The 13,516-nt window shown below is 49.1% G+C and overlaps 1 protein-coding gene across 1 annotated transcript; it reads left to right on the top strand.

The window, feature by feature from the left end:
- Positions 1–4,056: 4,056 nt before the first annotated feature.
- ZIC5 (Zic family member 5) lies at positions 4,057–12,614 on the top strand. The gene is made up of 2 exons (XM_027065162.2): positions 4,057–5,533; positions 9,851–12,614. Exons 1-2 carry the CDS (start codon positions 4,072–4,074, stop codon positions 10,291–10,293), a joined length of 1,905 nt encoding a protein of 634 aa, XP_026920963.2. The 5' UTR covers positions 4,057–4,071; the 3' UTR covers positions 10,294–12,614.
- The last annotated feature ends 902 nt before the right edge of the window (positions 12,615–13,516 follow it).

Here is a 13,516-nt window from a genome sequence, read left to right as displayed (position 1 = left end):
ACCTTGCGCGGGCTTTAGAGAGGTCTGAGTGTACTCCTTCTCCACTTCCTCCAGTATCTGCTGGCGTAACCCTCCTCCTCCCGGTTGAGCACCTACTGGCGCCCTTGGGCTGGGCTCCAAAAGTGTTCTGAACCCCGGAGTAACTCGGGGCACCCTGTTCACCCTTGAACCTGGCTCTGGTGCGGCCCAAATGGCACTAGGGGCTCCAAACCCGGCGGGCACCCTGTCCTTCAGCAAGAAGGACTTCCTCGCTGAAACCACGCGGGGCTGGCGAGCGGTAAAGCAATTGCAAGGGCAATGAAAGGCTGCTCGGTGGGTCCCCCAGATCCTTTCTTGTCCACCTCACCGTCCCTAGCTTTCCCCCTCCCCCTGCATGCAGAAACAAACAAAGGCTCAAAAGCCAGGAAATGTCCAATTCACTTCCTTTAAGTTTATTAATCGCCCACACCCATCACAAGGAAACTTGGCTGTGCTCAGTGACGAACGGAGGGCGCCGGGGAGCCGCAGTCACAGCCCCCCTCCCCCTTTTGCGCAGCGGGTAGCCATAAGCGCCAGCCTAGGCATCTTCGCGACCGGGTCCTATTGCCTCAAGGCAGCTGAGCGCGGCGGTGCCGCCGGGTTCGGGCCAGCTCGGCATTTTCTGTACCTCCTCAGCCTCCTCATGCCTTTGTTTGGCTCTGGGAGAAGGTTGGGATTCGGGGTGCAACAGGGGAAGTCTGAAAATCGATGCTCCCCAGGAGCACCTGTTGACCCCAGAAAGGGCATTTCCATAGATGGCCACGTTGCTGCTGTCTCCATACAAGCATCTCCACTGCAAAAGCACAGACAAGGGCATGAGTTTTAGAGTCGGCCCTGACAACCATCACCACCGCAGAAATATGGGGCTGAATCCACCGACGGAAACTGGCATAACGACTTCTATACCCCCCTGTTTAAAACAAAACACAACAACACCATTATTATTATTTTCTTCAGCGCCCTAGAAATTGCTGGTGTTTATTTAGGAAGTGTTACACAGTTATTGGGTCCTTAGAAACTCGGGAGGTTTAAGGGGGGTTGATTTGGCTCCCAAACGGCTTGAAAAAGAAACAGCGCACCTGGGGTCAGGCGGGTCATCACAATAACAAAAAGCGCGTCTACAAAATAAAAAGCTCTGTTATAAAGAAAGGCAATCCGGGAAATCCACTGTGAGCCTTCCTGGTGACCATCTAGCTAGGCCTATTCTCAGGTTTAATTGGCAGGCAGTTTATTGGCGCCTTATTGGTGTTGATTGAAATTTTGCTCCCAGTTCTTTCTTTTAAGAATTAGCATCTCAAGTCGATTTACCTGAGTCAATTATCTTTTTAGAGTCTGGGTTTGGCCATAAATTTGCAAATATTCATTAAGCGTACTTAAATATCTTTCTTTCTAATCATCATCCAAATCTCTATTATTTCCTAAGAAAGTCTTTTCTTTTTTAAGGCTTCCATAAAAAGAAATTGATCAGGGAGCTATATTTGAATTAAGACATATTAAATCGATGACAGATACATATCATGCTGTGTTTAACAAGAGTTGTACAAGGAGGCGGGTTCCAGATTCCGCACGGCTCTGCTGCACCATTATTCACATTTTTACAGCCTTTCCTTCATGCCTTCACCCATTAAACCATTAAATTTCAGCAATTCAATAAAACAAAGCAGTTATAATTTTGAGGAAAAGCTATTTTGAAGGGGGTGGAGGTACTCATTTTATTGCACAATAAAAATGCTCAATAGTCCATATTAAAAGGTAGGTTGTGCTTATTTTCTTCTTTCTTTATTCGTTCATTTTTTTGGTTTGTTTTTACTTATAACCTGCAGGACTGAATGCAATGCTGCCATTATGGAAGTAGTGATGCTCATTGCCAAGAAATTCAAATAAAGGAAACTCATTTGAAATGTCCTGAGAGTGACAATTCCAAATATGATGCTTTCCCCATTACCCATCCACAGAGATGGCAGTCCTTTCTCCACTTTTGCCTGGTTGGCTTGAGACGTTTTGAGTCTTTGAAAGGAAAATTGTGAAAGGACTCATCCTCTCCAAACGCAGATGCGGATTTTTGTCGCTGTTGTTTATTAATTTTTTTCATTGTGTTTGCACTCATGCCTTTCTTATTTCCCCGTATTTGAACTTCATTGAAGCCGAAAGAAAAAAAACTATTTGAAATTTGATTGTAGTGTTTTCTTTGTTTGCTTGTCAGTTTTCTAAGAGGAATGACATTCCCAAGGCTTACAGTGAGGTTGCCTGTTAAACATTGCTCACACCGATGTAAATGGGGCCATCGAATCAGTTCTTTTGAAAATATTTCTTACAACTTCCCCGGACCATCTCTCGGGACCATTAAGATGATGTCTTTATGCAGTCTATTTTTACTTGGACTGCAAATGAATCAAGCTGGTAACTTGTTTTTTGTACCTCCCCCCAAGAAAAAAATTCACATTTTAGTCAATAACACTTTTTTAAAAACAATTTTATGCAAGGCAACAAAATAAAAATTAAAAACCCTGACTTTAATTTTTGAACATCTTGGAGCATCACAAAATCTTAAGATGCTTTCTTTTTAAGAGCTGAAGTGACACTTTTGGGCAGCAATAACCCTGAAATTTGGGGATGCCACATTTCTCTACTCCCCCCAAAATGATGCAGGAACCTATCTCTTTTTGTCAAGTGATTTGATAACAAATCCCTTGAAAAGGATGGGACTCGCTCCCCCCGCCCCAAGGCCAGTTTACAGTTTTCAAATAAGACATCTCGCCTCCTAGATCAGTATATTAGAAAACAATGACAAGGTAAGAGATTATTCTAATAGTAAATACATAGCAAAGGTATTGCTTGATTTTAAAATATTCATTTTATTGGATCAGTTTTAATTTATGGCCCTTTCAAAGAAACTGAGGCGCACATAAGGAGTACTCTCTGGGCCGAAAAGAGGAATTCTGCATGAAGGATGTTGTTTATTTAGCCGCTGCCCTCTGGAGAGCTGCTGTTCGGCCTGCCCTGCCACTGTATCTCAGAAAGGCAAAAGTTAGAATCGCTGCCGGGTGTTGCCTCACCCCCACCACCGTACATCTAATTGGAACTGGCAGATCTAGAACTGACGATCAGTGAGATTACACTTCAAGCCAACTCCTCTGAACCACGTTGAAAAGGACTGCATGAGCTAAGAAGTCGAGGTAAACGGTTCCTTTTCGGGAAAGATTTATTTTGACTTCACCTGGTGTCTTGCGGAGCCAAATCACTTAAGTTGTTTTGCAACCAATAAGACTTTAATATCTTCCCTCATTCTGCGCTCTACTTGAGCGCCCGGCAGACTGGATGTCCTTCCCAAATAAGAAGTTTCTAGCATCACCTCTACAAGTATGACGACCGGCACACGGTTCACCTTCCTCTTCCGGAGAGCAGCCCAGGGCTCTTCCAACGGAGGAGGTAGAAAGTGTTTGGATGCTGCTGGGGGAGTCGCTGCGTGCGGTGAGGCGGAGGTTTTTGAAGTTGGGGGCTATCCCCCAACCCCCTTTGTCCCGGGGTGGGGTGGGGGGGGTGGTCCTCAGCCCTTACCCACCCCGCGCCCTGCGGCCGCGTGCCGGCGCACGCTCTCCGAAAGGCGCGTCATGGGAACGCTGGGCGCTGCGCGCGCAGGCCCGGCACAAACTTTCTGCAAGTGCAACTTGGGCATCCCCTGGAAGGCGGGGACGTAGGGCTCCAGGGGAGGAGGGGGCGCGAAGCGAAAGCGAAGGATGCTGCGAGCACGGGGGCGGATCCCCGCTGGGCCGAGGGCCTGAATGGGAGCCAATCCGGCAGTCGTGGCTGCTGTCAATCACGATGTTCCCTCCAATCCCACCCATGCCATTTCCAAAATCTCGGTCCCACTGTGCAGCTCAAATGTGTTCTCTCTGCCAATCGCTGGAGGACAGAGTGGGAACAGGAATACGCAGTTAGGAGGCCAGGACAAAGAAGTTAAAGAGAGCCTAATATATACATGTTTTTGAAGGTGGGCAGAGGGAAAAAAAAGTCCCCCCAGTGAGGGTCTATGGGTCTGATTGTGTAGTTCTGATGGAGCCCCCTTTGAGCAAGAGGAACCCGCCAGCGCTGAGATTAGCGGATTTGGCAACGGCTCAGGCCAGGCCGCTTCAGAATATGACAGGCTTCCCGGCGCTGGCCAGCCCGCCCGCCCACTCCCAACTCCGCGCCACAGCCACGCACCTCCGCCCTCGGGACCTGAGCTCTGACCCCGGCGTGGCCATCACTCCGCTCGGACCCGAGCACATGGCCCAGGCGAGCGCGCTCGGCCTCAGCCCTCCCTCAAAGGCGCTCCCGGCACATCCCGAGGCGCCGGCGGCCGCCGCCCGCGCTGCAGCCTCGGTCGCGCACCCCGGCGCCAGCACCTACCCCGGTGGCGGGGGCAGCGGCCGCGCGCAGCCCTCCGCGCCCCCGCCCCCAGCCCCTCCTCTTCCTCCCTCCCCTTCACCCCCTCCTCCTCCCCCTCCCCCTCCTCCTGCCCTCTCGGGCTACACCGCCACCGACAGTGGCGGCGGCGGCAGCAGCGGCAAAGGCCACAGCAGGGACTTCGTCCTCCGGAGGGACCTTTCCGCCACGGCCCCCGCGACGGCCATGCACGGGGTCCCTCTTGGAGGGGAGCAGCGGTCTGGCACAGGCTCCCCCCAGCACTCGGCCCCGCCTCCTCACTCGGCTGGCATGTTCATCTCGGCCAGCGGCACCTACGCGGGCCCGGACGGTAGCGGCAGCGGGGGCCCGGCGCTCTTCCCCGCGCTGCACGACGCTCCGGGAGCCCCCGGCGGCCACCCGCACCCGCTCAACGGCCAGATGCGCTTGGGGCTGGCGGCGGCCGCGGCAGCCGCGGCGGCTGAGCTGTACGGACGTACCGAGCCGCCCTTCGCGCCGCGCTCCGGGGATGCGCACTACGGGGCGGTGGCGGCCGCTGCAGCCGCCGCCCTGCACGGCTACGGAGCCGTGAACTTAAACCTGAACCTGGCGGCGGCTGCTGCTGCCGCGGCAGCCGGACCGGGGCCCCACCTGCAGCACCACGCGCCGCCCCCGGCGCCGCCGCCGCCGCCGCCGCCGCCGGCGCCCGCGCAGCACCCGCACCAGCACCACCCCCACCTCCCAGGGGCGGCCGGGGCCTTCCTGCGCTACATGCGGCAGCCAATCAAGCAGGAGCTCATCTGCAAGTGGATCGACCCCGAGGAGCTGGCCGGGCCGCCACCGCCACCGCCCCCGGCCGGCGGCGCCAAGCCCTGCTCCAAAACTTTCGGCACCATGCACGAGCTGGTGAACCACGTCACGGTGGAGCACGTGGGCGGCCCAGAGCAAAGCAACCACGTCTGCTTCTGGGAGGACTGTCCGCGCGAGGGCAAGCCCTTCAAGGCCAAATACAAGCTCATCAACCACATCCGCGTGCACACGGGCGAGAAGCCCTTTCCCTGCCCGTTCCCGGGCTGCGGCAAGGTCTTCGCGCGCTCGGAAAACCTCAAGATCCACAAGCGCACTCATACAGGTGGGTGTCTGTCCCCGGCCGCGCCGCCGCCGCCGCCTCCCGCGCCGCCGCCGCTTCCGCCGCTGCTTCTCTTCCTCCTCCTGCTCGCCTTAATTTTTCCCTCCTTCTGCTGCTTCTCTTCGCATACGTATAACCCGGACATGTGACTTCTTTTTTTTCTCTCCCCCCCTTTTTTTCTATGAATAAGTAATTCGATAGCACACACAGGCCCCGCGCTGGGTTCCCACACGGTGGAGTCTCCAGCGCGCTCGCAGCCCCTCCGCCGGGACCGGCAACGCGCTCCAGACGCCGCCGCCGCCGCCGCCCCGGAACAGAAGCAGCAGCAGTCGGAGCAGGAAGGAGCCCAGGACGGTCGGCAGCCCCCATTCGCCCGGCCCCGGGAACTTGGGGAGGGCGATGGGGAAGGGGGGCCGGAGCTGGAGCCGCCCTGGTGGCTCTTCCCTCCCCACCTGGTGGCAGAGCCCGCACCGTGCTCCGAAGCGCGGGCGTGCGAGGGGGCACGTGGGATTTACTCCGATATTGAGGCGACCAGGCCCAGCTCAATGTGGCCCTTCCAGGAGGGGAGGGGTCCTGTCCCTCCGGGGCGTGGTGCAAAATGCCATAGAAATGCGCCCTTGGGGCCCTGAAGACCCCCTCCCCCCCCCACACTCACGTTTCCCACACATACATCTTCACGTGCACACAGCACACAACTTCACACACCCGTATCTCACATACTACCCCCCCCCCCCACTTCCTGGTAGCTGGAACACCCATATGCCCTGACACGCTTATGTTCCACATACACCCTCATATACGCACACTTCCCCATTTACACACCTTCATACATACCCATACAGTATCATACAGCTGTCACACACATTTTATCACACATACCCTGCAAGGTGCTAGAGAACTTGGCTTTGTCCTTTCAAAGAGGATTCTATTTGGAGGAGGGCAGGGTGAGCTGCAGTCTCCTGCGGTCCTTGGTACCTGCCCCCCCCCCGCAAGAACTTGGGGGAAGCCCCCAGCGCTGTGCGGACCCCTCCCATCCCAAAGGCGGCTGCGGCGTGGGGCGGTGGGGTATTTCCTGTGGGTCGTGTGCCTCCATCGAACGTACTAGCGCGTTGGGCGGAAGCGCTGATGAGCGCGAGCAGTCGGGATTTATAGAGATAGACAATATTACCCCTCGGAGGACACTTAAGTAACTGGAGTTTACATTTAGTAATTACTTGGCTGATTTATCGGCGCTGGGCGGCAAGGAGGCAGCCGCCGCGCGTGGGCCCAACGCTTGGCCAACAGCCGGAGCCCGGGGCATCAGGGGTTTCTGCGTGGTGCAAGCCGGGTCAGGGTGGCCTGGGGCTGGGCCCGGGGCCTGGCTCCTCCCGGCCATCACCTGATAGGCCTCCTGTGCACCGATGCTGGGCTCGGAGCACATCTTTCCGGGAACTCCGTTGGCCAGCCCCCTGCTTTTCTAATCGAGATGGTCCACCCTAAGGAATTTTCCAAAAGGAAACTTCCCACGAGGCTCTCGGAAAAACTCCCTGGCCCGCTTAGCCAGCTGTTTGCCCCTGTGCCTGGCACTTGCCGCCAGGACAGGGGCCTGGAACCGTAAAGGGGGCTCGCGGGGCGCGGGAGGTGAAGCCGCCCCCAACCCCGTCCGCTATGGGCACCCTGAAAGCCGAACCTGCGGCCTTGGGCCTTTCCCGCCTTTGCAGGCCTCGGAGAGAGAGTGGACCTTTCCTTCTCCGCCGCCGGACCTGAGGACAGTTTCTTCCCCCGTGGAGCAAGGAACTGGAACTTGCTGGCGCGGAAGCTGCCACGGGTCGCGGCTCCCTCCGACGGCAGTCCAGGGGGAGAGGGGCGTGCGCGCGCGCGCACGGCGGGGGCGGAGATCCCGAGCGCTGCGGGCCCCTGGGCAGTAGTGTTTTCTGGTTTCACGGCGTGCTCAGGGTTGCGTTTCCTGCCCGGCTGCGGGTGGCAGAGTGGTTCTCGCCGAGGCCCTCAGGGAGGGGTACCGGCGCCTCACGTTAGTGCTCAAACCGGTGCCCAGGGGGGTTTGGCGGTCCTTAGGCCGCTTAGCAGTCGAGATTGGGTGCGGACAGGGACCATTCTGGAACCCCCTCCCTACCAAGGCGCTCTCCCTTTTGGGGGTTATTCGGAATCCCGGAACAGATTGATCAAAGGGAATAATCCCCAGGCCACTCCCGAAGGCCCATTTCCTGACCCACGTTCCTCCCATCCCCACCCCCATTCGGTTTATAACCTTCCTTTGGGCCAGACTCGAGTTCTCTGGGAGAGGGAACTGGTAGAACAGAGAGCAGCTCACGTAGCCTCCTTTACTCTCTCAGATTCTGCAAGTAGTTAGATTCTGATAGACTCCTCTGTCGGAATCTGAAATGTAAACACTGGGGTTTCTCACCCTTTCCAGTTAGCTGGAATTTGCTCACTGTTCCCCGCCTAGGCCCCCTGAATAAAACAAGCAATTCTTTCACCTTTACTTATTTTTTCCTTCTATTTTCGTCCTTAATATTACCTTAATCCCTACTTTTCTACTCCCCCCCACCCCCCACCCCATTCCATATCTCCCTTCTCTGGGCGTAATTGTTTCTCTTCATCGTGGTCAGTGGTGGGACCAGCAGTGCTTAGAGCTACTGTATTCTTCACAATCCGGGATCCTTAGCGAGGACAGGAACAACTCCAAACGACACTGCACATTTGCACAGGGTGAATAAAACCACTCAAGCCTCCCTACGGAAGGAAGGCCCATTATAAATTTTTAAATAATGCTATATTAAATTAGAATTATCTCCAACTTAAAAGTAAAACTCAGATCAGGATAGATAACTGATATTTTTATGAAAAGTGATTAACTTTTTTGTTGTTGTGTTTCCCCTCTATAGATCAGTGTAGGAAGTGTATTTGAATAATATTTAATTTCATTTTTAAACAGTATTTAGAGGTAGGGGAAGTTATAGTCCAGGCATCTGAATACTTTCAGATGTGTTAACACACTCTGGCATCCAAGCCTTTGTCATTGGTGAGATTAAAAAGAAAAAGAAAAAAAACTACACTGAAATAGTTGTATATGGAAATTCACCACAAAAATTTATGTACACTAAACTGTCTTAAATAGTTGCTTTTTGAGAAACATATCCAAAACCAAGGAAGAAGCCATACCTAGTGAGCCACCAGAGTAGGTGCTGAAATTCAGTAGAGAAACTCAACTTAATTTTTAAAAATCATTTAAATATGAGGGAGATATTATTAAACAATAGTATGTATGAGATAACTGGTTCAATTATGACTCAAATACATCAAGTTCATAGATACTTAGGTGAGAAGGAAAATTCCTACTGCTACCTGCTGTCTTCCTTTTATGCTTTTTAATACCGAGGTGTTGTGGCTGAATTTCTAGTTGTGTTATTAACATGTCCACTCCCTGAACTAGGGCCTTGTGTTTAAAGGTATTGTGTTCCTGGGGTGGTTAGAGCAGCTTAAAGAAAGGGACGATGGGCCAACGACTGTGGTAAACAGTCCCTTTTCTGACTATTAAGTGGGGTAGAAGGCTGTCAGAATACGTTTCCGTGGGGCATCAGGTACAAGCTAAGTTCTGGTTGCAGCTTGTGGTCTTTATTCACGTTTCCGAGGTTCTGTTCCAAAGGCTCCTAATCGCCCTGCAAGTTGTGAGGAAAGCTGGGAGAAAGAAGAGGCCAACAGCCTCGCCTCTGCCCATCCAGGCTTATATGAAATCTAGTGATGGGACTGTGTGTTTCACAGGTGCCTTTGTTTCTAAAGAGAACGGGGTTTTGCCTTATTTCCTTTCCCATCGGTGGAATCCTGGGGACGCTCTGAAACAAAATGCCGTTATTATAATTGCATGGCACCTCCCCCACTTCACTTTTAATTTAGTGTAATGTGCTTACTTTTCTCTTTTTTTTATATCCTTCCCCCAAGCTGTGGCTTTGGAAGAATCATTTTATTAGCATTTATATTGACAGGGGATCTGCCTGTATCCTTGCAGGTACAGACCTTGAGGGCAGTGAGGACACGGGTATCTGGGTCCTTGTTGGATTTTGGTGTTACATCCTGGATCATGCTCTAGCCATCATCTCCCTGAACCCTCTGGTACTGCAGGGACTGACATCTAGCCACTCACAGGCCTAGTGTCCCTTCCCTGTTGCCTTCTGGAACGTAGGAATTAGGAATAGAAACCAGGCTGGGGTTGGTCTTCGAGAGAATGGGAAAATGCATCCTCATTTCTGTTCCAAGATTTCTCTCTCTCAGGTGAGGGGTCTCTGAAAAGCAATTGTTGACCTGCCCTCTGTTTTGTTGCAGGGGAAAAGCCTTTCAAATGTGAATTTGATGGCTGTGACAGGAAATTTGCCAACAGCAGCGATCGGAAGAAACATTCCCATGTCCACACGAGCGACAAGCCTTACTATTGCAAGATCCGAGGCTGTGACAAGTCCTACACTCACCCCAGCTCTCTGAGGAAGCACATGAAGATTCACTGCAAGTCCCCACCACCTTCTCCAGGAGCCCTTGGTTACTCCTCAGTGGGGACTCCAGTGGGTGCCCCCTTGTCCCCTGTGCTGGACCCAACCAGGAGTCGTTCTAGCACTCTGTCTCCTCAGGTGACCAACCTCAATGAGTGGTATGTTTGCCAGGCCAGTGGAGCCCCCAGCCACCTTCACACACCTTCCAGCAACGGAACCACTTCCGAGTCTGAAGACGAAGAGATGTATGGGAACTCTGAAGTCCCGCGGACGATACATTAGAATTTACTAGTAATAATAATAAGTAATAAGTGGGAGTCCTTGGACCATATCCTAACCTGAGACAATGCCGAGCCTGAGACAAACCCTTGACTCAGACTTGCCACCGGGTCTAATTAGCCCTATTTATTCAGTATGAAACCCTATGGTGTTTGTACATTTAATTAATTTAATTAAGATATTTGGGCTTTTTTTTTTTTTTCCCTTAGAAAACAAACAAACAAACAAACAAAACCCAACCAAGCTGGACTTGTAGGTTACAGGGGAACAGGGCTAGGAGCAAAATGTACCAAGGGTTAATGGAGATACACACTGCTGACTCAATATATGTATATTTCGAAATGAGCAAGAAAAAGCATTAAGTCGGAACTCAACATAGCACCAAGGCCCTCTGCATTTCCTGGAGTGCCTCGAGATTGCCTTTAACACCATAACGAGGGCTTCTCTGGAGCCTCTTTGCCTCCTCCTTGGGCCCTATTTCTGAAAAGGCCTCTTGATTGTAAACCACACACTTGCTGCATTGCCAACAGATCTTAGACTGTACCTGTGTCCAAAAATATTTGTAAAAAAATCCTTTGAGTTCTAATAGTTGTGATTTTAACTTTCCACTCTTTTATTACTGCTCTCATCTTAACACAGTATTTTTATACGGGATTATCTCTTCAGTACCCTGCTTGTAGGATTTAAAAAGAAAAAGATGCAGCAACCTTATTACGTCTCCATGTATTGTGCTACTGTGATTGTTCCCGCAAAAGTGGGGACAAGAACACGCTGCTGCAACAGTCAACTGTGAAGCTGTGATATTTTATAAAATAGAAGAAATTCAAGTGCTTTCTTTTTTCTCTACGGTTTTTTTTTTTTAATCTGAAATCGCAGATGCTGCCTTTTTACTGCGTCCAAACTCCTTGTGTCATAAAAAGATAAGTTTTAGAGAAGTTTTTTGGGATGCCAAAATTAACAGGCAAGTCTAAGGAGGTGTGATGTTGGCAACATGCCTACTTTTTTGGGAAAGCTGTTGTTTTTAAGACAGGCCAACCCCTCTTTTATACTGTTGTATCAGCCTTTTAAAAAGTCTTTATTTTTCAATGCCCGCAACTGCATTTTCATGCATTTTTTCCCACCTGAGCACTAAGCACACTGAATTCTATCCCATTTGAAAACGACAGTGTGCGAAGTGTATGATTTACATGAAAAGAGGGGAGGGAGTGGCTATACATATTAAAATTTTTAAAAGGTTTCTAGTTACCACCAAACACTGATGAATGTGTGACCTTTGCCAGAGCTGTCAAGCTAGGATAAAAAAGGTCAAGGACCTAGGACAATAACTCTTAGTCAATTTATTTTCACTTCATGCAACACATCTTGTGCAAAATATAGTCCATCATAAACATCATACGAATATACTAAAGAGCACTAATTTATCCTCAGAGACCCTGAAGACACCCCCTCCCCAGGGTTTGTAGAAATTTGTTTTGTGTGCTGTGAGTGGTTGATGTAGTCTTGTCATTGTTAATAACTTGTATGTGAACACTATTATTTGTACAGTTGAATTAATTTATTTTCAGACATCATCCTTTGTTTTCCTGGAAGAGTTCAAAGCACACCAAAGAATTATATTATACATTTTGGTGAAAGATTGTCGTTTATGATCCACGGTTTATTTAAAAAAAAAAAAGGAAAGAAAATGGGGGAATATATTTTTAAGCTTACTTGAATGAACAACGTAATGTGAAAACCAGGACTCTTCCTGCATGTTTTTTTTGCATTGTGTTGACGAGATTATATATAGTTTATAGATATATTCTATTACTAGTACAGTGCATGGTGCTGTCACTTTGAAAGCCTTTCAATGTTGTCTTCAGATTGTTACAGTGAATATGAAACATGCAGACCCTCCTTTATAAAGAAAAAGACCATAAAACTTGAATATAAAATAATTCTACATTTTTAAAGTTTATTTGATTTTCGTATTATTCACTTTCAAAGCTCTTTCAAATAGACAAAATAAGGTATGAACTTCGGGGGGATAATTTATGTATCGTAAACTTATTAGAACAAAATATTCCTGATTTATAATGAGTTGTTTTATTTATACAACTTTTTCAATGGTAGTTTGCACTATTCTTTATTATGCTACAGGTTTATTTATTCTGAAACAAAGGAATATGTATTTTATGTATTTTGCCATGCATAGGTTTACTCTGCCACAGATTTATTGGTTCCTGATACACCTAAAATAAAAACTTAAAATGTGTACCTCCAATAGAAAGAAAGCAAGAATGATTATGAAGTAAAAAATTTAATAAAGGTATTCTTCCTATGTATTGCTCATGTTTTGCCTAATGGCCTATTTCTGCCATTCTTTTACAAATAGAACAGGTTGCTGACTGGTGAACATTGGGTCTTCTTGAGCTCTTTATTTCTTAGCCTCTCCCTAGCAATAAAATATTTTTACAGCTTGGTTTAACTTACCATCTAATCTAGAAAATACAATATTTATGAAGACTAAGCCCTGTAAGTTGTATGTAACACTAACATAAATCTTAGGGGTTACTGCACTCATTTGTTAATAATGTCCTTAGAGATCCTAATCAGTGAAAATCTGAAAAGTGAGTTTTAGCATTTCTTTGGTGCCTACTCTCTAAAGTAAAAGGGTAAAAAGTATGAGGAAAAGGTGGAGGGACAGTGAGAGGCATCCAGGCACAAAGAAGGGTAAAATCAGGGGCTGAGATGGGTACTGAGTTAACTACATGCTGAATGAATAGGACATTAAACACTGCTCACATCAGGTAATGGGGGGGTGAGGGGGGAGGGGGCGGGTAGCATCCAGTTTGTGGTTTATTTACAAGTTTAGCTGATCTATGTAACCTAGCTCAGCATTTTAAGGCAGGTGTTAGAAATTAGAATCATGGCAACAAAATTCAAGTGGCTTAAACTAATGTGATTGGCCATCCATTTGAACAGGGCTGAACATTTGCTTGTTTTTATGTTAGCTGATACAAAACTGATAAAAGGCAAATAGTTTTATTATTATTATTATTATTATTGGTAGTAATGTCAATAAGCAGTTCTCCATAAGCTTACAGTGGTTTTGAAAAGTCAGGTTTGTTAAATGTACTAAAGGTGAAACACGAAGCAAAGACTTGTTTCAAGTCAGATGACAATAACCAGCACACGAAGGAGAAAAACACTCAGTGAAGGGCCCCAATCAATGGGAAAACTTATA

The sequence above is a fragment of the Acinonyx jubatus genome, chromosome A1 (assembly GCF_027475565.1).
Source record: "Acinonyx jubatus isolate Ajub_Pintada_27869175 chromosome A1, VMU_Ajub_asm_v1.0, whole genome shotgun sequence".
In the NCBI taxonomy this organism is placed as follows: domain Eukaryota; kingdom Metazoa; phylum Chordata; class Mammalia; order Carnivora; family Felidae; genus Acinonyx; species Acinonyx jubatus.
Note: the sequence above shows the minus strand (reverse complement) of the source record. Positions and strands in the feature narration are given on the sequence as shown.

Bases quoted from the DNA above. Each gene is read 5' to 3' on its own strand.
- ZIC5 (XM_027065162.2), top strand. From the start codon at position 4,072: ATGGAGCCCCCTTTGAGCAAGAGGAACCCGCCAGCGCTGAGATTAGCG. The intron at 5,534-9,850 runs GTGGGTGTCTGT...GTTTTGTTGCAG, and splicing joins CCACAAGCGCACTCATACAG to GGGAAAAGCCTTTCAAATGT.